Genomic DNA, 26905 nt, shown 5'->3' with positions numbered 1-26905 from the left:
ACGCGTATTGTGTATAATCAAACAACAAGTAACAAGGAACAATGTTGTTATTCGCCACATAACTCAAACAAGGAACAATGTTGTTATTCACGCATGTTCGCCACATAACTCAAACAACAAGGAACAAGGAACAATGTTGCTATTCACGTGTTTCATCTAAAACGCGTGAATAAACTCACGCGATTTAGATGAAACGCGTGAATGCATTTCACGTTAAAACGCGTGAGTTTATTCACGCGTTTTAGATGAAACACGTGAATAACAATTCACGTCTTTCATCGTATATATTATTTTTGTGCCCTAATTTATAACAAAACCACGAATCCTTAATTTCCCCTTCTCTCTTCTCTCGCTTTCGCCACTCCGACTCGACCCTCCCCTGAAGAACTCGACCACGAGTAGCAGCAGCGGACGACTACGACGACACCACGATATCCTGAAGAACTCGACCACGAGCAGCAGCAGCTTACCCACTACTCTTCGTTCTCAAAATGGGTATGTTTATTTAATATTTAAAATGCTATTCAAATAAAGTAAGGGTAATTTGTGGATGATTGAAATGATTTGATTCATGATGGGATAAGGTGTTATTTTGATTAAATCTAAATAACCCTTCCTCAAACGAGGCCTTGATTTGGGTATTAGCTTTATTTTAGTTCTTAGAAAGTCTTATTGAGTTATTTCCGTTTTCTGTATGTTAAGCTTCCTCTCCACTATCTTGTTCTGAAAGGGAATCAATACTATCTTGTTATTCTAGTATTAAGGTTTAGGGTTTGCATGATGGCATAGTGTAGCTGATTTCATTCAATACTATCTTGTTATTCTAGTATTGAGGTAGAGTTTACTGGTATGTTTCGTGGAGATACAATGTTCCAAGAATTAACCACAAGTTTGCTTCAATGGACCTATTGGATAGGGAGCTCTTATCCCATTAGATTCATTGAAGCAAACTTATGGTAAAAAGTTGCGGCATTGGATTTCCTGAAACTCTACGAGCAAACTCTCCTCGGTTATTGTAATGTTGTTGAACTTTTTTCAATTCTTGTGATGTTGTTGAACTGTTTTCAATTCTTGTGATGTTGTATAACTGTTTTCAATTGCAGCTCAAGTACCTGTACTTCTTTACTTTGATGGAGAGTGGAAAACTACAGACGATCTTACTCATTTTTCTGCAAAGTCAAACAGCGGTATGATTGTTCCCCAAAATTCTACTTATGCCCAATTAGTTGATCAAATTTATTCTGCTACCGATGTTGACAAATCTAGATATGATTTATTGCTTCAAGCCAAGTATAATGCTCCTGGCATGATTGCCAAATTTTCTTATATAACTGATATAAAAAAAGATGTGGATGTGGAGTTCTTTTTACATGAAGCAGTTTCAGTCCACAACCGCACTCCATTGTGTGTATCCTTAGTAGAGAAGTCACTACCAACTCAAGAAAGTGTAGCGGTTCCAGAAATTGATGACCCCGACGTCTTCCCGATGCAGCGTGAGGTTTTCTTTGAAAATGACATTGAAGATGAACATTTGCGTCTGAATGTGGGGGATGATGCTGATGATGATTGGGTTCCTATTACCCAACCTAGTAGTTCTGATTGGGTTCCTAGTACCAATCCAAATCCAAGCGGTTCTTGGGTTCCTAGTACACAACAAAACAATGTTGTTGTTCGTACTCAACTAAGCTGCAGTGAATGGGTTGCTAGTAACATACCAAGTAGTGAAAATCCTTTACATGAGGCAGTAAGTACCGGAATCGGATTGGAAGTCAGTTCTTTGTTTGAGAATAAAAAAGAACTTCAGCTGAGGTTATATAAATATGCCATGACTAATCATTTTGAATTCAAAGTGTTGAAGTCAAAAAAATAACTTTGGGTTGTGAAATGTTTGGATAAGAATTGCAAGTGGAGACTGCGTGCTGTCAGAGTAAATTCCTCGGAAATGTTTGAGATTCGTAAATTCGTAAAAGATCATACCTGTTCAATTGTGACGAGGCAAGAGAATCAAAGGTCAGCACCAGCATGGGTGTTTGGGGAATGCATGAAGAGCAAGTACATGGACCATCACCATGACCACATGCCCAAGAAAATAATGGAAGACATACAGACTACTTATGGAATAAAGTTGTCTTATAATAAGGCTTGGCGGTCTAGAGAAAAGGCCATAATGGCGGTGCGAGAAACTGTAGAAGATTCTTACGGTAAATTGCCATCATACCTGTACATGTTGGAGAAGAACAATCCGGGTACCATAACAGACATCCAGACGGATGAGCACGGTCATTTCAGGTATATGTTCATGTCCTTAGGCTACTCAATTAGGGGTTTCAAAAACTGTTGTCGTCCAGTATTGTGCGTCGATGCCAGTTTTCTTAAGCACAAGGTTGGAGGTTAGCTATTGGTGGCGATAGCATTAGATGCGAATGAACAACTCTATCCTGTTGCATTCGACGTTGTTGATTCTGAAAATAACAACTCCTAGACTTATTTAATGCAAAAACTTAGAGATGCAATTGGATTGGTTGATGATCTCGTGTTTGTATCTGATAGACACCCAAGCATCGCCAATGCCTTGTGTGCTGTTTTTCCAGAAGCTGACTACGGTGCGTGCACATATCACATCAAGATGAATATTATGGCCAAATTCAAAACCGATCACTGCCACGCCGAGTTTGGTTTGGCTTCTCAAGCATACACAATCTTGAAGTTTAATCAGCATTTTGACAAGATCAATGCTAAGGATCCTCGTATTGCTATGTATTTGGCAGATATTGGGTTTGAGAGATGGAGTCGTGCATTTTTTCCGGGTAAACGATACAATCAAATGACAAGCAATTACGCTGAGAGCTTCAATAGTCAAAGTAGGAAAGCTAGAAAGTATCCCATATCAATCTTAGCTGATTATTTAAGATTCACATTACAAGATTGGTTTAACAGTCGAAGAGAAAAAGCTTCCAATCACAATGAACGTTTATCTTCTTATTATGAAAAGTTCTTACGTGATCAAGCTGAGAAGGCCAGATTATATAACGTTCATCCACTTAACCGTTTCGAGTTTTATGTCCATGACGGTGAATCTGATTATAAAGTTGACTTGAGAGGAATGAGTTGTAGTTGTAGGGTATTTGATGTATCTGGTCTTCCTTGCACTCATGCCCTGGCTGCTTCCCGTACCCATAGATTGGATGCCTATGAGTTATGCTCAAGGTTTACTTTAGATTATTTGCTATTGAATTTATCTAACTAACTTTATTTCTCACATGTTCAATTGTTATCTTTTAGGTATTACTCAAGTGAAATGTGGGTCAATGCTTATGCGGAAACAATATATCCAGTTTGTCATGAAGAGTATTGGGATATTCCAGAACATATCAAGTAACGAGTGTGCCTTAAACCACCTGTTAAGGTTAAGAAAGGGCGACCTCAAACAAAGCGTAGGTCATCCCAAGGTGAAATTCGTAAGGTGCCGAGAAGATGTAGCTCATGTGGTGGTCAGGGTCACAACAGGGCAACATGCAAATCAGTAATGCCTGCACCCTCTACTGCAAGAGCTGCAAGAGCATCATCATCTCAGCCGTCATCATCTCAGCCACAAACATGAATATTGTCTGTGCAATTTTGAATATTGTATACTGATTATTGTTGTTGGTTTTCGAATATTGTATGCTGATTGATTGTTGTTGGTTTTCGAATATTGTATGCTGATTGAAAGTTGTATACAGATATTTCCATACAGGTTGGCCATACAGTGAGTGACTCACGCATATATATTGCACAATGCTAATTCACGTGTATTGTAATATAATTCACGTGTATTGTAATATTACAATACGCGTGAGTCATATTGTAATACACGTGAGTTATGAATCACGCGTATTACAATACACGTGAATTATATTACAACCACGTGAATTATATTACAATACACGTGAATTTTATGATACCTATTACAACCACGTGAATTATATAAACACATGAATTTTATGATACCTATTACAACCACGTGAATTATATAAACACGTGAATTTTATGATACCTATTACAACATTCATGTCTGAAATAATTCAGTGTTTACAAAACAATATACAACAATAATTCAGTGTTTACAAAACATGTTACAACAATAATTCAGTGTTTACAAAACAATATACAACAATAATTCAGTGTTTACAACTTCATGGCTCTAAAATCTGGTGGTACAACCTGACTGCCCACTTTTCTCTATATAATTGCATATTCTTTGATATGCAATTTTCTAGACCAAGTTTAGCAGTCAGGTACTCTAAATACATTAATACAAAAACGCCACAGTCCCCACTCCATTCTGCTTTTGGTACTTCAGGGTGTGGGATTCTCTGAAATCTAAAAGTTTCATTTATCATGTTAGGATACCTGGCCATTTCAACTTCAGACATTGCTTTATGAAGGAAGGGCGGCAACATCTCACAAATGGCTTTCATGTATTTTCTGAATTCTTCATCATTGAAAATTGTCTGATCGCAATCATAAACATCAATTCTCCATTCTTGCAATCGAATAACACACAGTACCCAGTGTAGGTTGTTGAGGTTGAGGGGGAAATAAATAACATCAACACTGCTCCAACCTGGCATATGTTTATCTTCTCTACCCCAGTAGTAGTGGTAAATGACTTGATCGAAAGTATGGCCATGTGGTTTTTCTGGATCAACCGAGTCAGCAACAAAATCGTCATAGTATGAAGTAATCAAATGGCCAAACTGGCAATCTAAGATGGTGAAATCCACCGGGTACGACTTAGGGTAGGCGAATGCTCTTGCTCTTAGCAGACAAATTGCTGCATTCATCTCCACATCAGTTAGCCACTTATTTAACCTCAGAATTGTAGTGAAGAACTTAAGGTCTCCAGTGCCATCACAGAGTTGAACATCTTTAAATGTAGCCCCTTTCGCAAATTCTTTCTTGAACTCTTTCCTCAGTTGCTCATTACAAGTCGACATAGGATCGACAACAATCGTCTTCTTTCTTGGACGAGGGACGACGTAGGGACTAAGTACAGTTTTCGACGCCGTCCTCTTTCTCTTAAATACGATGTGGGATGCATCTTCCAGTACCACCACATCCTCATCTATCCGCTTGTCCTCCTTCTTCTCTTCCTTCTTCTGCACAACGAAATGATCGTCCACCTTCTTCTGCACCACCCTCCTACCCCTCTGCACCACCTTCCTACCCCTCTGCACCCCCTTCCTACCCCTCTGCACAACGAAATCATCGTCCACCTACAAAGAAATCATTGAATTAGGCAACAAAAGTCTTCAATTAGTCCAAATGCAAGAATTGCATACCTCATCTTCATTATCCTCCACCTTCCTACCCCTCTGCACCCCTTTCCTACCCCTCTGCACCCCCTTCCTACCCCTCTGCACAACGAAATCATCGTCCACCTATAAAGAAATCATTGAATTAGGCAACAAAAGTCTTCAATTAGTCCAAATTCAAGAATTGCATACCTCATCTTTATTATCCTCCACCTTCTCTTCCACCTTCTCTTCAACCTTCTCTTCAACCTTCTCTTCAACCTCCTCTTCCACCTCCTCTTCCACCTTCTCTTCAACCTTCTCTTCAACCTCCTCTTCCACCTCCTCTTCAACCTTCTCTTCAACCTCCTCTTCCACCTCCTCTTGAACCTTCTCTTCAACCTCATCTTCATTATCTTCCACCTGCTCCTCCACCTGCTCCTCCACCTTCTCCTCCAAATTCCCAACATTCTCCATTTCCAACAAAGGCCCATCCTACAAAAACCAGAAAAGCCCTTCAATTAGTCCAAATGCAAGAAATAGGCAAAGTGCGCGAATTGCACCAAATGCAAGAAATGCATACCTCGATATTCAATTCACCATCTTGAACTGTCTTCTCCATCTCCAACAAAGGCCCATCCTACAAAAACCGGAAAAGCCCTTCAATTAGTCCAAATGCAAGAAATAGGCAAAGTGCGTGAATTGCACCAAATGCAAGAAATGCATACCTCGATATTCAATTCACCATCTTGAACTGTCTTCTCCATCTCCAACAACGGCCCATCCTACAAAAACCAGAAAAGCCCTTCAATTAGTCCAAATGCAAGAAATAGGCAAAGTGCGTGAATTGCACCAAATGCAAGAAATGCATACCTCGATATTCAATTCACCATCTTGAACTGTCTTCTCCATCTCCAACAACGGCCCATCCTACAAAATCCAGAAAAGCCCTTCAATTAGTCCAAATGCAAGAAATAGGCAAAGTGCGCGAATTGCACCAAATGCAAGAAATGCATACCTCAGTATTGTTTTCACCATCTTCAACTGTCTTCTCCCCCAAATTCCCAACATTCTCCATCTCCAACAACGGCCCATCCTACAAAAACCAGAAAAGCACTTCAATTAGTCCAAATGCAAGAAATAGGCAAAGTGCGCGAATTGCACCAAATGCAAGAAATGCATACCTCAGTATTGTTTTCACCATCTTCAATTGTCTTCTCCCCCAAATTCCCAACATTCTCCATCTCCAACAACGGCCCATCCTACAAAAACCAGAAAAGTACTTCAATTAGTCCAAATGGAAGAAATAGGCAAAGTGCGCGAATTGCACCAAATGCAAGAAATGCATACCTCAGTATTGTTTTCACCATCTTCAACTGACTTCTCTTCATTTTCATTGTCCTCCCCAACAGTGTTTTTCTCCAAGAGCCCAACAATGTCTTTCTCTTGTCCATCCTACAATAAATAGAAAAGCCCTTCAATTAGTCCAAATGCAAGAATTAGGAAAAGTGCGCGAATTGCACCAAATGCAAGAAATGCATACCTCAGTATTTTTAACACCATCTTCAACTGTCTTCTCTTCATTTTCATTGTCCTCCCCAACATTGTTTTTCTCCACAAGCCCAACATTGTCTTCCTCCTGTCCATCCTACAAAAACCAGAAAAGCTTTCAATTAGTCCAAATGCAAGAAATGCACCAATTATCCAAATGCAAGGAAATGCAAGAAATACATACCTCAACTTCATTCTCCACCACAAGCCCAACATTGTCTTTCTCCAAAATCAGCACATCATTGTCTCCCTTCCCATCCTACAAAAAAGAAAAAATCATTTAATTAGACCAAATGCAAGAAATGCCAAATGAACGAAATTTATCATCATTCAAACTCATACCTCAGTGTTCACCTCAAAATCCCCCTCGTCCTTTTCTTCATCATTCTCCTTCTTTTTATCCCCTTGCTGTAGTTGCTCTAACATCCGTTTAATGAGAATTATTTCAGCTCTCATTTCGGTTTTGATGAGACTTATTTCACTTCTCATTTCAGTTTTGAAGAGAGTTATTTCGTTTCTCATTACAGTTTTGAATTCATTTAGCTCCTTCGAAAGTTCATCCAATCTACATCTATCGTGGGGAGTTGTTGCTGTTGGAGTTGGGGGAGAGGATTCTTCGTCTTCGTCTTCGTCTTCTTCTTCGTCTTTTCTACTCGTGGCGCTCTCGACAGAATAAGAGCTGTTGGTGCTGGTGCTGGGGGTAGGGGTGCGGGTTCTTCTTCTTGTGGAAGGTTTGGCTTTGGCTGGAGTAATTTGTCTTTTCTTCCTCATGACAGTTTTTTTATGAGGAACTCCATCTTCAATATCTCCAAATTTCCTCTTTCTGCAGTCAAGATCAAAAAAGACATCATAAATATTACCTCCCATATCTTCAAAGTCATCCCCAGCATATAAGATCTTCTCTTCTTCAGACAATTCCATTTTCTTAACAATCGTGCCTTACAGGGCAGTGTGAAGATCAGAGGCAGTGCTCTTCCTCTTTGATTTGTACTGTATTATCCTTGGGCAGACAGGCTCTTCCGTTTGAAGCGTCGTTTTAATTGCAAGATTGGGGACAAACGTTTGGATCACCTCATAAGTCCACACTTGTAAGGCTAGTGCGAACCCATATACGGTATAAGAAACATCGACATCTTTGTCTTTGTCTTTGTTCTTCTTCCCAAGGCAGCATTCTTCTTCTGCAGATATAGCTTCCTGTAGCGATCAAGGTCTTTGGTCAAACCCTTCATGGTTGCTCTAAAGGCCACCTTTCCCCATGGAAAATTGAGGAAGGTGTCGATGTCATCGACCATGCTGAAGAGTTTCATATTTATTATCCTCCTCGGGTCAAGGGCAAAGAGATAATGGGAAACAAGGTATACCAGCCCCAATTTCCATGCATCTTCCCTATCAGAGCAGGACAGGAATTTTGAATGAAGGTCTCCTATTCTAATAAGTGGAATACGTTTAAAATATTTAAGAACCAAAGTTGGAGATTCTTCAACCTGGTTGAAAATTGTTTGCTCCGTAGGGAATCTCCCAAAATTGAGACCTGTAACCAATGCAAACTCCCTCATCCCGAAGCACAGCTCTTCTCCATTCACAAGGAACTTCATCTCCATAGAATTTGAGCTGGACTTCCTGAGGAGCATGTGGTGTATAATCATTCCTGAGAAACGCAGTAACGGGTGCCCTTTGAATAAGAATCTGAATTGGGTTTCCTCTACCCTTTCAGTTAGATTCATCTTCGCAAACTTGGCAGCAATATTTCCCATATTGGTTTTCCAAGATACCCTCCCAGCAAACTCGGGTATTATAGTGGACTCCATCTATAAAACAAGGAAGAAGATGTGAATAAGCAAATCGAATTAACCATTGAGAAATGCTTGCAAATTTCTTAATAGATTAAGGTGCAGTAAAGGTGCAGTAATACATTAAGGTGCAGTAATGGACAATTCTAAATACATTAAGCATATAATGTGTCATTTATTAGATCAATAACTCATCCTGTCTCATTGGCATTCTATTAAACGTAAAGCAGTAAAGCAGAATAAGAATAGACGAAAATTAAGCAGTAAAGCAACAAAAGGTAAACCCTAAGCCTACACAGTCAAAGAAAACACAAAAATATCATTTCTTCACAAGAACATAACAAACACGGAAATGTCATTTCTTAAACGAGAAATGAATGAATAAGCGTGAAATGCATGCATGCAGAATAAGAACATTGATACAATACTCGTCATATACACACTAAAAGCATTTACACACATAAACGAAACCAGAACCAAACCCTAAACCCTAAATACATCAATATAAATCAATATAACGGGATAATACACTTCTAAACCCTAACCCTAACACTGAAAGCCCTAAACTCACCGGAATATGTCGAATAGACGGCGGAAAAAGACGATGATGTCGAATAGAGTGGAAAGTCGATGATGTTGGACGAGGAACGATGTTGAGGAACGATGATCTTGATCGATGTTGAAGGAAGTCGGCAGTTGAGAAGACGTGGTTTTGGAAGTCGGAGTGGGAGGGAGAATCGGGGTGGTTTTGTTTTAAATTAGGGCCGGAAAATTATATATAAGACTAAAGACGCGATTTACCAATCACGCGATTTAATCTAAATCGCGTGAGTTCATCACCGCGATTTAGATGAAACGCGTGGCTGGTAATTCCCGTACATTTAAAAACGCGAATTACCAATCACGCGTTTCATCTAAATCGCGGTGATGAACTCACGCGATTTATATTAAATCGCGTGATTGATAATTCGCGTCTATGAGCGTAAAAACTGGCGCCGAAGGGGTATTTCTGACATTTCGCAGGACAAAAGGGCCCTTTTTGCCAACATTAGTAGGCGGGGGCCCTTTTTGGAATTTCCCCTATTATGGGGGCCATTTCATCCAATTTCCCATTTAAACGGGTTGATAATAATTTTCTAAATATTTTTCATCTCAATAAATATATATGTAAGATAGTTTAAATGTTAAAATTTTAAAGTGCTGCATCAAATATAAAAATTCACTAGCTAAAATTATAAAATATTTTATATATGTATAAAATCACATATTGATATTTTTTATTTTACAATATAAGATAGAAAAAACAAAATATAACCTAATATTTAAATGACTAGGATTGAGTTTATTGGATTTATTATTTATTTTTAATGTTTAAAATAATTATTGAATTGTATATATATATATTGAGATTAGAATTTTCAATCAAATATTCACAAATTTTTAAGGGGTTATAATATATATATATATAATATAATATGATGCTTAATTTTTAAAGTGTTTGGATTGTCGGGTCGAGAACTGTGGTTAATTTGGATATATATGTGAGAGTAAATGGATACTTGGGTCGGATTGTAGGTTGACCCGCCCATAAGCTTAAAACGATTAAAAATAAAAATAAAAATGTTAGGTATGGTTCGAACTTGCAACCTAACAAAAACGTAAGTACAACCCTTTAACCAACTAGGTTAATAACACTTTATATTTTAAATTCAACACCAAATTTGATAAACTTAATACATTTTAACAATATAAGTTCAATTTTTTAACTAATTAATATATATATAGATAATGATGCTTAATTTTTAAAGTGTCCAGATTGTCGGGTCGAGAGCTGTGATTAATTTGGATATATGTGAGAGTAAATGGAAACTTGGGTCGGATTGTGGGTTGACCCGCCCATAAACATTTTTACCATAATATTTTATCGCGATATTTATATTATTACTCGTGCAAATGCACGGAATACATGCTAGTTAATCTAAAATCTGAAATATATTTGAATCCTTGAATCATAGATGTAATATGTACTAATTAAAATAATACTAACATATTTTTTTCTAATGAAAAGTAGGTATTATGGAAATGTTATCATTAAGGAATTTTAAATTATATTAATTATATAATATATATATATATATATATATAAATACATATCATGACTTAATGATATAACCAAAAACATAAATTTTATAAAATTACAAAGCTAGGTTATTACATCATTTGATAACGGGTTGAAATTGAGTTGAATTTAAGATATTATAAACATAATTCAAGTATAACATGGGATTACTGCAATCTCTTTCTAAAAATAAGAAATATTAAAAAAAAAAATTATATAAAACATAGATTATCCACAATGCTTATAGATCATACATAATATTAGTACTACCCTTATTCAAATAAAATATTATTAAACTGGCTTGTTTAGAATTTTCAAAATTTGTTTTCTTCTCTCTCTCTCTCTATATATAGAGAGAGAACATATAGAATGAACTGAAAGTTACGGTTGAGATGCAAGTGTTTTGACTCCATCCTTTATTATCTATCGCCAGACATGATCATCTGGCTTGAGCTTCTCCATCAGATTTGTTTGGTTTAATGTTTAGTAGAAATGATAGTTATACACAAACCCACATATAAATAGTTGCTAGATTCAAAATGTAAATCACATAATTAGTAACTAGTACGTACGTACTATCATACTAAATTAACCGTACAGAGATAAAAGAGTACTTAACATAAATAGTCCGAAATAGTTAGTGCATCAACTTAAGAGGTAGAAAACATAACAAAGCCACTAGACTAGATAGAGTTATTCTGGAACTGGATTTGGTACTGGAACGGGAACGGGAACGGGAACTGGAACGTTGTCACCCCTTGACTCCATTTCTTGTTCATTGTATTCCTCATTTTCCCTTGACAGTTCTTCTAAAGACCTTCCCTTTGCTTCCGGCACCAAAAAGGTGAACATGAATCCCAACAAATTGACGAATCCTAAAATGATAAGAGCGTTTTTCACTCCAATCCCAGCAGGGTACCCTTTATCTGCTTTCGCCTTGTCCTTGTTCTGCGCAAGGTACAAGAACCCGAACGCGCCAATTATAGCTCCGGCCTTCCCCGAAGCAGCCGATATCCCATGACAAGTGGATCTCAGCCTTGCTGGGAAAATCTCTGCTGGAACCACGAACGTTGTTGCATTGGGACCGAAGTTTGCGAAGAAGAAGGTCAAGGAGTACATCACCACAAAACCAATGCGATTGTCCTTATGTGTCCAGTGGTCGTAAGGAATCGCCAGGGAGAACATGAACACAGTCATGAAGAAGAAACCTATCAATTGGATTTTAAATCTTCCAATCCTGTCTATCAACAACACGGTCAACCAGTACCCTGGGACTGTGCTGCACAGAGCAATAAGCGTCTGAGCCCTGGCGATGCGGAAAACCTCTTCTACTGCGTTCATGTTCCTCGAGTCTGGGATCCACCCGATGGAAGAGAAAATATCCTTCTGGAATAGGTTCTGGCTGTAAAAAGCTACGTCCAACAAGAACCAAGTACTTGTAGTTCCAAGCAAATGAAGTCCGTGACGGCGAAGGAACTCCTTCGAAAACAACCCGAACTCCCTCCTAGTGTTCTGCGCCAATTCGGTAACTCTAGCCGGATCTTCTTCCAATTCCACTTGCAACACTCTCGACATGTCGGCGGCCGCCTGCGTCGCGTTCCTGGCAACTAAAGCCGTGTAACGAGCAGTTTCAGGCATCTTCATCCTCCAGTAGTAAGTCATGGCAGCTGGAATTGCCCCGAACATGAGAATTATACGCCACACGTAATCAGCCTCCGGAACAACCGATGCTGCAGCGTTAACGCTGTATGCAGGCGCAGGGAATGATGCATTAAACGCAACAGAGACTATACAAGCCACAGCACCACCGACCAAGATCCCAAATCCCTGCATGGCAAACACTGCAGCGATGAAGGCGCCGCGAGTCTTCTTGTTAGCGTATTCAGACATAATTGTGGCTGAAAGGGGATAATCACCGCCAATCCCAAATCCTAACCAAAACCGGAAGAAACAGAGCGCGGACATGACTGCTGTAGGACTACTCCCGAAAGAGAATCCAGAGGCGATGGAACAAACGACCATGATCATCAAGGTCATACCATAGACCCTCTTTCGACCCATTTTGTCTCCAAGCCAGCCGAAGAAGAGCTGACCAGACAGAGTCCCACAGAAGGCCACACCATTGATGGCAGCTGCTACATTAGGAGGGAGAGTCCCTGGCTTGACATCGCCTTCATGGTGATAGTAGATACGACCAAGTAACTTGGTAACAAGCGAGATGCAAAACAAATCGTACGCATCCGTGAAGAAGCCCATTCCAGCAATCACGATAGCTGTGAAATGGTACCATTGTGTTCTTGCAACATCAAGAGCATTCAAAACTTGCAATTGCTCATCAGCCATTGTTTTTCTTTTTCAAACCTGCAAAATGTTATGGTTTTTCCTTTTCAAACATCATTAACAACAATAAAGGTCTATAATAACTGTGACTAAGACGACAACAGCCAAAAAAATAAAAATAAATAAATAAATAAAGCAACATAGCCTAACCTAGCCTAGCCTAGTTTCTTGGTTGTCCGTCAGGCTTTCACACTAATGAGCTTTTATTTTTGGTTTGATATTAGTTTTTTAGAATTTTCTTTAAAAAAAAAAAATAAATAAAATAAAATAGTAATATGATATTTTTGTATGATAGAATTATTAAAATACATTTTTATATTTAAAATTTAAATTTAATAAAAATAGCCATACAATTTAATTAGATCTAATACATTTATAATTTAGCTCGTATATATATATATATATATATATATATATATATATATATATATATATATATATATATATATATATATATATATATATATATATATATATATGTAAAACAATTTGTAAATGTTTTTTTTCCAAAAGAGGATCCTAGTATGTGTATCCTCTATAATAGTATAACATCATGTGTTCGAATACTCTCATATCGTACTTTTAATACAATAATATTATATATATATATATATATATATATATATATATATATATATTTAAAATATACATTTAAATCAGGTAAAAATATGAATAGTTTAATTTTTGGCTCTATTAATTGAACACAATAAAACAAATAAAAAATCAAAGAAGTTTGTGCATGGAAACAGTTATAAAAAAATAAAAGAGTGATCAAGCTAATGCAAAAAAATACATTCAAATCCAGTTTTAGATAACATATTAAACTATATATAATAATATATCAAAAGTGAAGTCGAGGAGAGATCGATCGTCTCAATATTGCATATATATATATATATTCATTTCACAGAAGAATAAATAGAAAAACTCGAACCAGATATAGCTAGAATACCTTCTTACTGTCTTGTAACAGTGATGATCGAGTCGAAACTGCCGGCAAATGATCAGGAAAAGTTATATCACACCACCGGAAGATATAAATAAGAAGCTTGCTCCGAAGAAGACGGAAAGAGAGAGAGGAGAGCGAAGGGTATTTATTTACATTAACCAGAGCGAGCAGAGCATGCAGAGAGGTCCGTTATACAACTTTACAAGGTAAGCCAATCTACGGTCACAATACAATACACTCTCCACGTGGCAAAATCGTGTAGCCTCAAAGTTTCTTGTCCTTTTCAGCAGTCAATTGGTGCAGCAGCAGAGAATAATAATAATAATAATAATAATGAGATACTATTATTTACTCTATAAGACCTTTAGATAACGACCTCTATATGTTCTTTTCTCCTCTTCTTAGAGCCAGCCAGCCAGCCAGCCAGTCAGCAAGGTCTTTCTTTCTTTTCTTTTCTTTCGGATGTTTACCCAAACTAAAATTTTAACTTATAATAATAATTAGACTTGTATGTCTCAAACCACATCCACATTATTAATTAGTTACTAAAATTGTTTTAACCTATTCACTTCATAATTTTTTTAAATCTTCAATTCAAAACAATATGACTTAAAACATAAATTATTAATTCAAGAGTGCACGTATAAATGTTTTTTTTTTAGTCTCCCTAAAACAAAATTAATAAATCTTACTTTCTAATTTAATAAGATACAAATTAATAAAAATAATAGTAATTCCAAAACATAAGGAAATTTGATCATTTTTTTATTTGAAAATAAAATTACATATTCATTTATATTTTATAGATCAACACAATATATATATATATATAGTCAAAACTTCAACTAATTAACAAAATTATATATATATATATAATAATAATAATAATAAGTTATAATATATATATTTTTAGGTGCATTTTTTCAGGTTTATATGATAACCCTACAATACAAATGAGTAAGATATTATATAATATATTCTAATTCACTCAGAGATTAAAAGTATGTAATATCAATATAGGTTGAATCACATGAAAAATATTTATAAATATGAATATATATAGTTTGAATCATATGAAAATTAACCAAATGCTAATGTCTAAAACTTTTTTTTGATTATAAAAATTCAATCCAATCTTATTAGTTTGATGACAAGAAAGGCATGCCAAAATGGCGACATAGTCTAAAATATTTTTAGAATATATCTTAAGTTGTGATGAATCAAAATAGGACATTAACAATTATTTACTTACCTACCAATCAAACTTTTGTTAAGCATTTCAACACTTGTTTTAGTGAAACACTCAATTTCAATTGTAAAATCTTTTAGGCTAACAGATTTAACCTAGACGGATAGATATACTTATATCAATTTGCTTACTTTAGAGCTACGGATATTTCATCACCTTGTTTTCATAAATTAAAACTTAGAGATCGAGCTTGTCTGTTTTCTACATCAGTTGTTCCTAAAATTCCTTGATTAATTATAAAAATTCCTAATTAATCAAGTTTATAGTCCTTCAAACTAAAAATTCATTAATAATATATAAATTTGAGAAGTTATAAAATTTAGATTATAATATATGTAATATATATATATATATATATATATATTATTCTCACAAAATAAATATATAATAATTTTTATTTTATAATTTAAGATTTGTAAAAACCAAAAATAAAAACTCATATCAAAATTACATAAAATTTAGTTTGTTAAATTTATTATTTCTTTTTGCAATTTAAGATGGATTCACAACAAAATATTATTCCAAGTTTTAGTTATATAGTTAAACAAAATATAAAATAGTTTATATTTTTGTTTTAAAATTTAATATACATACACATTTTTTTTTTAATAATTAATGACTTATTTAATATTTATATATTTATTTAAATAAATAAATAATAACCATATGAAAATTAACCAAATGCTAATGTCTAAAACTTGACATCTTCACCCATCTGAATGGCCCTAACAGGAAGATATCTTTACAAAATTATAACCTAGACATGACCGTTCTTAAAGGATCAGATAATACAATTAAAATCTCATCAGTATTTTATGCTACATTTACATTTAGTTTAAAAACTAAATTGAAACAGACAATAGAACATAAAATAACATTACATTAAATGAAACGTTTAAGCTACATTTTTAAATTATTTTTTTTTTAATTAAAAGAGTGTTAAAAAAATAATGAGGCCCGAATGAAAATTAATTTTTTTGATATTTCTTCTTGCATGTGAACAAAAACTATGAAACAACCTTTCAAACTATTATAAGATGAAATAATATTTGAAATATATTTTAATTATGCATATATTAATAAATTTAATAAAATTTGTTTATTGATCAAATTCAACTAAATCTTTTATGTGTTTGTAATTTAAGATAGTTAAAAAATATATAAATAAAATTAACTTTAATAAAAATGTAACTATAGTTTTTTCAGTTTTATTTTTATATATAAAATAAAATTATTTTACAATTTAACAAAAAAATATATATATAATATAATATATATAATAGTTAAACATCCAAACCATTCTAACACTTAAGTTTTTATATAATAATTACTTATTTATAATATATATTTAATTTTTCTAATTTTATTTAAATTAAGTTATCAAATATGTTGAAATTGTGATTTATTTTTAATAAGACTAATAATTCTAATTTATGTAAAAATATAATATATTTATAATTGTTAAAATTAATAATAATTTGAAATAAAATTATTTTAAACAAAAAAATATTGTAAAATTTTAATCAAATTAAAATTCAAATATATATATATAATAAATTTTATTTAAAATAAATATTTAAATATTTATTTAATAAATATAGAACTAAAACCTAAATAATATAAAATATTCTATTAAGATTAATAATTATATATAATATATATATAAAAAAAATAACCAATATTAATACTATGAGCTTTTCACAAAATAAATAATACTTTTAGTCTATTTGAAAACTATATTCATAATTATTTTTGAAAATTATAAAAATAAAAAGTGAAATTAAATTTTAAATAATTATATATATTATTGTGTTCATAAACATAACAATATTTAAATTTGTTTGTGTAAATTACTTCAAGTTTGCTGAGTTCACCAATAGTAGTTGTCAATCAATGTCCATACACAAGCAATTTGATTGTGCAGCCATTGCATAAATAAATCTGGATAAAAAATTCATGTCATATAATTCAGTCCAAAAACATATAATTTAATCAGTCTCAAAAATCCATTTTCATATAATTCAGTCCAAAAATAAATTATTTTCCCAAAATTATGCCCACTATTGCTATCAAAATAATAGTTATGCAAAAAAATAAATAAATAAATAAATAAATAATAAATAATAAATAAAAAAAATTGTACTTGTTTTTTTGGGTAAATAATAATAATAAGGGTAAATTATTTGGGTGGTCATTAAATTACTTCAATCGCTTACTTTTAGTCTTTAAACTATTTTTTAAAAACAAATCGCCCTTAAACTTTCAAAAATGGTCACTAATGGCCCTTCTGTCTATTTTTCGTTAAACATAACGGTTTTAACTAAAAGCTCTCCAACAATTATGATAGTTTATTTTTGGCCCTAAAACTATTTTGATAGTTGATTTTTAACCCTTAAATTATTTCTCTCCAAAACTATCAATATATTCAACCTTGACTATTTTTTATTTTGTTTAAGGACCAAATTTGAAAATAATTTATTCGATTGTAATCTATCAATGTTGTTTTTGACAATTATAATAGAGTTTTAAACAATTGTAAATTCCTACTTTATTTTTTTTCTTTATACAATAAAATAAAAATTGTAAATGTAATTAAACAATTGCAACATCAATATTAGACAAATAATACTCATTAAAAAGTACTAAAAACATTTATAATCATCTTTTTACATGCTGCGACAAAATATTGCAGTTAAAAAGACAAAAAAAAATTGCTCTAGTAGTTTATAATATTCATATACTAAGCCCTAAAATATTGATTTTTCCATCGTCATCTGCTTTATCCTCTACTTTTGGCTAGTCACTGCAGTTAAAAAGAAAAAGACTATAGTTAAAAAAACAAAAGTTCTACCATATAATGTAAATACATTCAATCAATTAAACAAATCTACTTACATATTGGGTCTCCACCTTTTTAATGCTCATCATTCCTCTTTATACACCTTACAAGTTTTAGCATTGTGCCCTTAGTAATCCTGATAATTCCCACAATCCACAATTACATATCATCACTATTTGCATCTTCACTACTTGTATCATCACTATTTGCATCATCACTAGTTTCCAAATCACAGTTTTCTTCATCATTCTCATTTTCCTCATGTACTTCTTGTACAATACTATTTGAGCCATGTGTACTATTTCTTACTGAAATTGTTGCAATATCCCTTGAATCTTGTGCACTCTTTCTTACTGAAATTGTTGTAATACACTTTGAGCCTTGTACATCCTTTGTACTCCTTTTTACCGGAGTTGTTGCAGTACGACTTTGGCCCCTTTTCGCTCTTTTAACTAGAGTTAGTTCAATTGACAGTTCATTTTCAATCCAACAGTAAACCTCAATCAATCTTCCTTTGTTTACCCACGTACACATATTCATAACATCAACATCGTTTACAATGTTCCTTATGTTACATTTTAAAGGATCATCTGGTTCCACATACGAGAAGAACATATTATTGTTGTCATACCCTAAGTCTTTAACCATTGTTGAATTTTAATTAGAGAAAAATGCTAAACATCTTATCAAGTATATTATATAAACTAGTAACTCGATATTATTTAAACAAGCAGTCTCAAGTTTAAGTGCACTTCGAACTGAAATAGTTTCAGCACAAAACTGAAGTTGTTTATAAGTTACTACAGTAATAACTAGTTCAAATGATCTTTTACCTAACTAGAAGAATCATTACATCATATAAGAAATGTACTATTTTCTTTCCTCAGCAATATATTTAAAAATAATATATCTTAAGGAAGAAAACTAAGAACTAGGTATATAACAACAAATACTTACCGTAAATCGCAATTTCTAGGTCTAATCATCCAAGCCATTGCTCTGATACTATGAACTTTATCCCTCTATAAGACCATTCTCTCGCACTAATCGCAACTTAGGGTTTCTCTACTTCTCTAGTAGACCCTTATCTCTACATATCTATGGAAAAAAAGAAAGATGATATTAGGTAGGTAAGTTGTCGTAGAGAAGATGTAAAGTCAAGAATGATGGTTGAAAATGAAGAGTCATTATGATAATTGAAAATGAAGATTTTAATTAAAGACGTTATGTTGTAACGGAAAAATTCACACAAGGGCTTTTAGAGACCATTTCTGATAGTTTGAGGGTCATTGGTAACTTTTCAGAAAGTTTAAGGGATAATTTATTTTAAAAAATAATTTGAGTGTTAAAGGTAAGCGATGAAAGTAATTTGAGGACACCCAGGTAATTTGCCCTAATAATAATAATAATCTGGTTAGTCTTACTACTGAATCTATAATTAAGATGATTAATTTATCCTAAATTCACATTTATATATGTAATTTGTTAAGAATATCAATTTTAGTAAAAATGAAAATTTAATTTTGATTAATTTAGACTTATGGTGACTTAGTAATTGGAAAGGTTAAGTGGTGGAAGGGAGCATTACAGTAATTAACAACCAAAATAGTACTACCAACACAGTCATCAGTCTAAGAGCTCGTTTGATAATTTTTAGAAGATTTTATTTTTGAGATTTTATCTATTTTTTAAAAATTATTTCTATATTAATCATTTTAAGTTTCAAATTAAAATACTAATATTTTATTTATATTAAATTTATATTTTAAATACAAAAATATTTTATAATTAAAATCAAAATAACTTATTCTTTTATTAATTATTTTTTTACCAAATTCTCTCAAATAACAAAAAAATAAACCAGCTCTAAGTCTATATATGGGTCAATTATTTATTTTGTATATATAGAACCAAATAACAATAAATATATATTTTTTAATTTATAGCAATGAATGTTTAATTTTATTAATTATGACGTTTTATTTTTATACAGGATTTAGATGCGATTCTAATATTTGGTTGAGTGTGAATTGTATCATTTAAGGAAGATTATAATACAACAAAACTAACAATAAGAAAATATTTACTTTCAACTATATTTTTCAAGTAATTATTACAGAAAAATGAAAATATCTAGTATTGGTCTAAATTATTTATTTATTTAATTATAATGTGAGATTTCTAATATATATTACCATATAACTCAGTAGAGTTTTTAAATGACATATCCACTTAATAGAAAATACATACACTTTATCCTCATTTTATTTTTTTAAAGGATAAATCATTTTTCATATACTTTATCCATATAATATTACAACAAAATTTATTTTTAAAAGTGGATATACATTGTGATTACCAAAACCATGTCCTTTTTTCTTTTTAAATCAAAACCACGTCTGTTATAGCAAAAAAAAACATATAAAAAACCATGTCCCGCGTCCCAAGGCAGGCCTAGCGAGCGTCTTATAAAATTCAAAGCGACGTCGTCTTGGTTTGACCTGAAGAATCTACAGCTATATATTATTGTATATCTTGTAGCACTGAAATCGCATCCTCACCACACACACTAACCGTTGTTAAGTCCGTCGTTTTTCACTTCTCCGATCTCCTCTCTTGATCTCCGGCGATGGCGAAGGAACCAATGCGCGTACTTGTTACCGGCGCTGCAGGTATGCTTTCCTCTCATCGTAGCCAATACTAGCTAATTTAATCTCAGATCGCCTTCGGATCTGCTTGATCTGTGCTTCTAGATCTCAGTTAGAATGATCGATTCTACTATTTTTATCTGCTTCTAGATCTCAGTTAGACTGATCGATTCTACTATTTTTATGCGTTTCTAGATCTCAGTTACTATTTGTAGATCTAGGCTATCTAGCTATTATTATTATGCTTTGTGTTCTTGCTCGTGGTTTAGATGAATGGACAAGTCTTAGATCTCTTTTTGCAAATTATTTGCTATCAAAATGACATTCTCAGAAGATTAGGATGATAGATCATGTAAATGTTAACAAGCAATGCATTGATTAACACATGTTTTATGCAGGACAAATTGGATATGCTCTTGTTCCGATGATTGCAAGAGGAATCATGCTGGGTGCTGACCAGCCAGTGATTCTTCATATGCTTGATATTGCACCAGCTGCAGAAGCTTTGAATGGAGTGAAAATGGAATTGGTGGATGCTGCATTTCCACTTCTTAAAGGTAATCTAGATATGTCTTGCTCATTGCATTTCCTGAAGAGATTTTACCGATGTTGATATTAAACTAAGCAAAAAGTTTGTTTTCCATTTCATTTATTGTTTCAGGAGTTGTTGCTACAACTGATGCGGTTGAGGCATGCACTGGAGTGAATATTGCAGTCATGGTTGGTGGATTCCCAAGGAAGGAAGGCATGGAAAGGAAAGATGTAATGACAAAGAATGTATCTATCTATAAAGCTCAAGCTTCTGCACTAGAGCAATATGCTGCTCCAAATTGCAAGGTATGAATAAGAGTTTGAACTTTTGACCTCCCTTTTGGGAATTAGATGATGATGATCTCTAATCAACAATGCATTATTGTTAATCTATCAGGTGCTGGTTGTTGCTAACCCAGCTAACACAAATGCATTGATTCTGAAAGAATTTGCACCATCAATCCCTGCTAAGAACGTAACTTGCTTGACAAGGTTGGATCACAACAGGGCTCTTGGACAAATCTCAGAGAGATTGAATGTTGCAGTTAGTGATGTGAAGAATGCCATCATTTGGGGAAATCACTCGTCAACACAATATCCTGATGTTAACCATGCAACTGTTAAGACAGCAGCTGGATGGAAGCCTGTCCGTGAACTTATTGCTGATGATGACTGGTATGAATAACAAATCAAACAATTACTTTAAAGAAATGAATCAATCCACCACTCAAAAACATGTTTTTTTTTGTTATAGGTTGAATGGAGAATTCGTTTCTACTGTCCAGCAACGTGGAGCTGCAATTATCAAGGCTAGAAAGTTCTCAAGTGCCTTGTCTGCTGCTAGTTCTGCTTGTGACCACATTCGTGACTGGGTCCTTGGAACAGCTGAGGTTAATTTTACATCATCCCTTTATAATTATTATTATTTGTGAGTTTCTTTGAGAAAAAAATGAGATTTACATCCTGTAGATGCATTATTATTGCAGGGGACATGGGTCTCAATGGGTGTATACTCTGATGGATCATATGATGTGCCAGCTGGTCTGATCTATTCTTTTCCCGTCACCTGTAAGGATGGAGAATGGTCCATTTTTCAAGGTATCATCCATCTACCACCCATATCCTATTTATTAGTGATGAAACAAAGTATTTGTTGCTTGTTATTAAACATATTATGTTTAATTTGTTCAGGTCTTTCCATTGATGAGTATTCAAGGAAGAAATTGGATTTAACAGCTGAAGAACTCACTGAGGAGAAGGCTCTTGCATACTCTTGCCTCTCTTGAACTTTGTTCGAGTAATTGGGTCCTCTTTTTAGCCTGAGTTTTGAATAATGCTATTGTCTGACCGATTGAGGACTGGTCATGGCAGGCAATGCAACTTTTTTTTTTTTTCCGTAAAATGTAATGGGATCATGGTCATGGTCTTTTACTGGACAAGTTTATAGTTGTGTTTAATTGAATATCATCATCATAAGCTGGTATTATGAGGCAACATATTTTCAAGTCACTTATTTTCCCATTTGCTATTAATAATAATGTTATACCAATCTTGGTTCATAGTATTATTACAAATTTCCAAAATTATACTCTGCCTACCAAATAACATTTTGTCTATTCAAATTACCCTAATTTAGTAATCAATGATAAACCTTAAAAAATATCATTTTAATTGTCAAAGACTATTCAAAATAACATTACTATAAAACGGTTGAGATTTGAAGTGTTTTTACTCCATACCTTAATTGTTGGTCTTGTTAAATATCAATGTCAAGTTTGAAAATTTTAATAATTTATTAAATATTTATTTTCCAGACATTTAACTAATTCGTGCATTCCTCCAGCATTTCAGGCGTTGATATCTGAAAGTGTCAAATAAGTTATATCTAATAGTTTCAAATTTAAAAGAAAAAGAGTTTCCAACCCTAAACCCTATATTAATCTCTTATTATGACTTTGCGCGGATGGAGAGGGATTCGAACCCCGCTATCCGAACAACCGGTCTTAAAACTTAACCTACAATACAAATGATATGATAAAAGTGGGGGATAAATTGTGTTAGTTTTTCAAAGAAAGATTCATTCCAACTATTGCATCAATAATTTAAAATTTTCAACCCAACCCTTATTTGACAATCAAGCAACACTGAAATTTGTAATGAATGATAGTAAGTAGATAACACATTTTTATATATTATTACTTGCAAAATGTCACAAAAATAAGTAACTAGTATCATATTATATATAACTTAACCGTTCAGACAAAAACTACTTAGGAAATAGGGCGTCATCTTAAGATGTATAAAATAAAGCCTTCAAGTATAACATATAACCATTAGACTGGAACTGTCCTGTTGTCACTCCTAGAGTCCATTTCCAATTCATTGTCATCGTTATTCTCCTGTGCCACTTCCTCTAAAGACCTTCCCTTAGCTTCCGGCACCAAAAACGTGAATATGAATCCCAACAAGTTTACAAATCCTAAAATGATAAGAGCGTTTTTCACTCCAATCCCAGCAGGGTACCCTTTATCTGCCTTCGCCTTGTCCTTGTTCTGCGCAAGGTACAAGAACCCGAACGCGCCAATTATAGCTCCAGCCTTCCCCGAAGCAGCCGATATCCCATGACAAGTGGATCTCAGCCTTGCCGGGAAAATCTCTGCTGGAACCACGAACGTTGTTGCATTGGGACCGAAGTTTGCGAAGAAGAAGGTCAAGGAGTACATCACCACAAAACCAATCCGATTGTCCCTGTGTGTCCAGTGATCGTATGGAATAGCGAGGGCAAACATGAACACCGTCATGAAGAAGAATCCCATCAATTGGATTGTAAATCTACCAATCCTGTCTATAAATAACACTGTGAACCAGTACCCGGGGACTGTGCTGCATAGCGCAATAAGCGTCTGAGCCCTGGCGATGCGGAAAACCTCTTCTATGGCGTTCATATTCCTCGAGTCTGGGATCCACCCGATTGCTGAGAAAATATCCTTTTGGAATAGATTCTGGCTGTAGAAAGCTATGTCCAACAAGAACCAAGTACTTGTAGTTCCAAGCAAATGAAGTCCGTGGCGATGAAGGAACTCCTTTGAAAACAACCCGAACTCCTTCTTAGTACTCTGCGCCAATTGAGTAGCTCTAGCCGGATCCTCTTCCAAGTCCACTTGCAACACCTTCGACATGTCAGCAGCCGCCTGTTTCGCGTTCTTGGCAACTAAAGCCGTGTAACGAGCAGTTTCAGGCATCTTCATCCGCCAGTAATAAGTCATGGCAGCTGGAATTGCACCGAACATGAGAATTATACGCCACACGAAATCAGCCTCCGGAACAACCGATGCAGCGGCGTTAACGATGTAAGCAGGCGCAGGGAATGATGTTTTAAACGCGACAGAGACTATACAAGCCACAGCACCGCCGGCCAAGATCCCAAATCCCTGCATGGCAAAGACTGCAGCGATGAAAGCACCCCGAGTCTTCTTGTTAGCGTATTCAGACATGATTGTGGCTGAAAGGGGATAATCACCTCCAATCCCAAATCCTAACCAAAACCTGAAGAAACAGAGAGTGGCCATGACTCCTTTAGGAGTATTCCCGAAGGAGAGTCCAGATGCGATGGAGCAAATGACCATGATCATCAAGGTCATACCATAGACCCTCTTCCGACCCATTTTGTCTCCAAGCCAGCCGAAGAAGAGCTGACCAGTCAAAGTCCCACAGAAGGCCACACCATTGACTGCAGCTGCTACATTAGGAGGTAGAGTCCCTGGCTTGGCATCGCCTTCATGGTGATAGTAGAGACGACCGAGTAACTTGGTAACAAGCGAGATGCAAAACAAGTCGTATGCATCTGTGAAAAAACCCATTCCCGCAATTATAATAGCTGTGAAATGATACCATTGTGTTTTCGCAATATCAAGAGCATTCAAAACTTGCAATTGTTCTTTAGCCATTCTTTTTCAAACCTGCAAAGCAAAAGTTAATGGATTCAAGAAGAGGAAGATGAAGAAGAGATAACATATAAACAATAAAAGTCAAATTGAATATTCAAATATGTTCTCATAATAATTGTGACTAAGATGTGTTGACTAACAAGTTCCAACATAAGCATGTGTACAAATTTAATATTCAAATCTGGCCATAATATTATTGAGGGATGGTACGATAAGATTGAGTATTTTTTATTTTTTATTTTTGTAAAAGGACTTAAAAAAAATTAAAATATAATGATAAATAAATTATTATTTTTAAATAAAATGTATTAATGAATTTTTTGAAAAAAAAGAAATAAAATGACTATTGATTAGAGTTTAATTTTTATAAAAAAATCTAAGCCAAACAAACTGGTCTATGATAACTCATTTCCTAGCTAGTTTCTTTATGGTCAAATAAAATATGATATAATATATAAATATATAGTCAAGCTTTCTACACACAGTTACAGCCAGCCAGCCCAGCTAACTTTGAAGCTTTAAATTTTCCTTTTAGATATGTAACGTGTGATAGTATTAATTAAATTGAGAGTGGAGGAGATACATATTAAGAAATTAATTATAATAGGAAACCAAATTGAAAAGGTCTTTCCTAAAGAGGATATATAGTAGTAGTATCTTCTATTTATTTATTTTTATAGTATGTGTTGAATACTTTCATTTTTAATACAATAATATATATACTTAAATAAAATAAATTGCCTCACTCAATATAATTTTTAAAAAAAAGTATTAAATTTAAAATCAAATATAAATAAGAAAGTTAATTTTCTCCTCTACTCAATTGAACACAACAAAACTCAAAGAAGCTTTTTGCTTGTGCATGGGGAATAATTAAGCGACCGTTACCGTTCGTATTCAGATAATCAAAAAAAGTAAATCTAATGCGAAAACTAGGTTTTAATTTGGGCTTCAAATCCAATTTCAATTAGAGAAATTATGTACGATCGAGGCCGCCGAATCGACAATTCACAAAGTGAAGTCGATGGATTCGTCTGAATCAAACGTTGCAAGTATTGCATTCATTCATTCATTCAAAAACGAATCTGGATCTGAATTCTGAACCGCAAGCAATATATATGCATCATGATGATTCATTCATTCATGTATATAAACTTATAATAATTACAATGTTATGGAAATGGAAAAAGCAAAACGAGATAATGATATTATCTTACCGAAACAGTGATCGATCGATCGAGTCGCACCTGCCGGGAAGATAAGAATAAGAAGAAGACGACGAAGAAGAAGAAAAGAGAGCAGTGCAAGGAAGCGAAGGGGGTAGAGATTGGTATTTATGTACAGAGAGGAGAGTTCCTCTGCATTGGATATCAAATGGAATATTCCTTTCTTCTTTCCTTCCCCGTCCGATATAAAAGGTAATCCTATCATCCGTCAGATTACAACACATCTCTACACGTGTCAACATCATGTACCCCCAAAGTCTCTAACCTTTTTGCCCTAGTCAACGGCTGCTGCCTCTAGAGATTATGAAATGTATTTGTGGTACTATTTCACTAGATGGACCCCATTGCGTTACGTTTTTCTTTACACTCACCCACCTTTATTTTTTATTTTTTTTATACTATTATTTAATTAGAGTTATTTTAATATTTTATAATTATAT

General features: G+C 34.0%; 3 protein-coding genes and 1 pseudogene across 3 annotated transcripts; 1 reads left to right on the top strand and 3 right to left on the bottom strand.

Annotated features, from left to right (window-relative positions):
* Window positions 1–11429: 11429 nt before the first annotated feature.
* LOC124916437 (low affinity inorganic phosphate transporter 1-like) lies at window positions 11430–11933 on the bottom strand. Its single transcript, XM_047457152.1, has one exon. The coding sequence runs from the start codon at window positions 11931–11933 to the stop codon at window positions 11430–11432; it is 504 nt and encodes a 167-aa protein (XP_047313108.1).
* LOC124916550 lies at window positions 11824–13079 on the bottom strand (annotated as a pseudogene).
* Window positions 13080–20625: 7546 nt separating this feature from the next.
* On the top strand, window positions 20626–22851 carry LOC124914569 (malate dehydrogenase-like). Its single transcript, XM_047455149.1, has 7 exons — window positions 20626–20785; window positions 21160–21318; window positions 21423–21598; window positions 21690–21967; window positions 22047–22182; window positions 22279–22390; window positions 22484–22851. The coding sequence occupies exons 1-7, from the start codon at window positions 20743–20745 to the stop codon at window positions 22576–22578; spliced, it is 999 nt and encodes a 332-aa protein (XP_047311105.1). The 5' UTR covers window positions 20626–20742; the 3' UTR covers window positions 22579–22851.
* A 652-nt stretch (window positions 22852–23503) lies between these two features.
* Window positions 23504–26569, bottom strand: LOC124914077 (inorganic phosphate transporter 1-4-like). The gene is made up of 2 exons (XM_047454556.1): window positions 26457–26569; window positions 23504–25251 (listed from the first exon to the last, which is right to left on the bottom strand). The coding sequence occupies exon 2, from the start codon at window positions 25237–25239 to the stop codon at window positions 23626–23628; it is 1614 nt and encodes a 537-aa protein (XP_047310512.1). The 5' UTR covers window positions 25240–25251; window positions 26457–26569; the 3' UTR covers window positions 23504–23625.
* Between the last annotated feature and the right edge of the window lie 336 nt (window positions 26570–26905).

The sequence above is a fragment of the Impatiens glandulifera genome, chromosome 9 (assembly GCF_907164915.1).
Source record: "Impatiens glandulifera chromosome 9, dImpGla2.1, whole genome shotgun sequence".
NCBI lineage: Eukaryota > Viridiplantae > Streptophyta > Magnoliopsida > Ericales > Balsaminaceae > Impatiens > Impatiens glandulifera.
The sequence above is the reverse complement of the archived record's forward strand: the minus strand, read 5'-3'. Positions and strand labels throughout refer to the sequence as shown.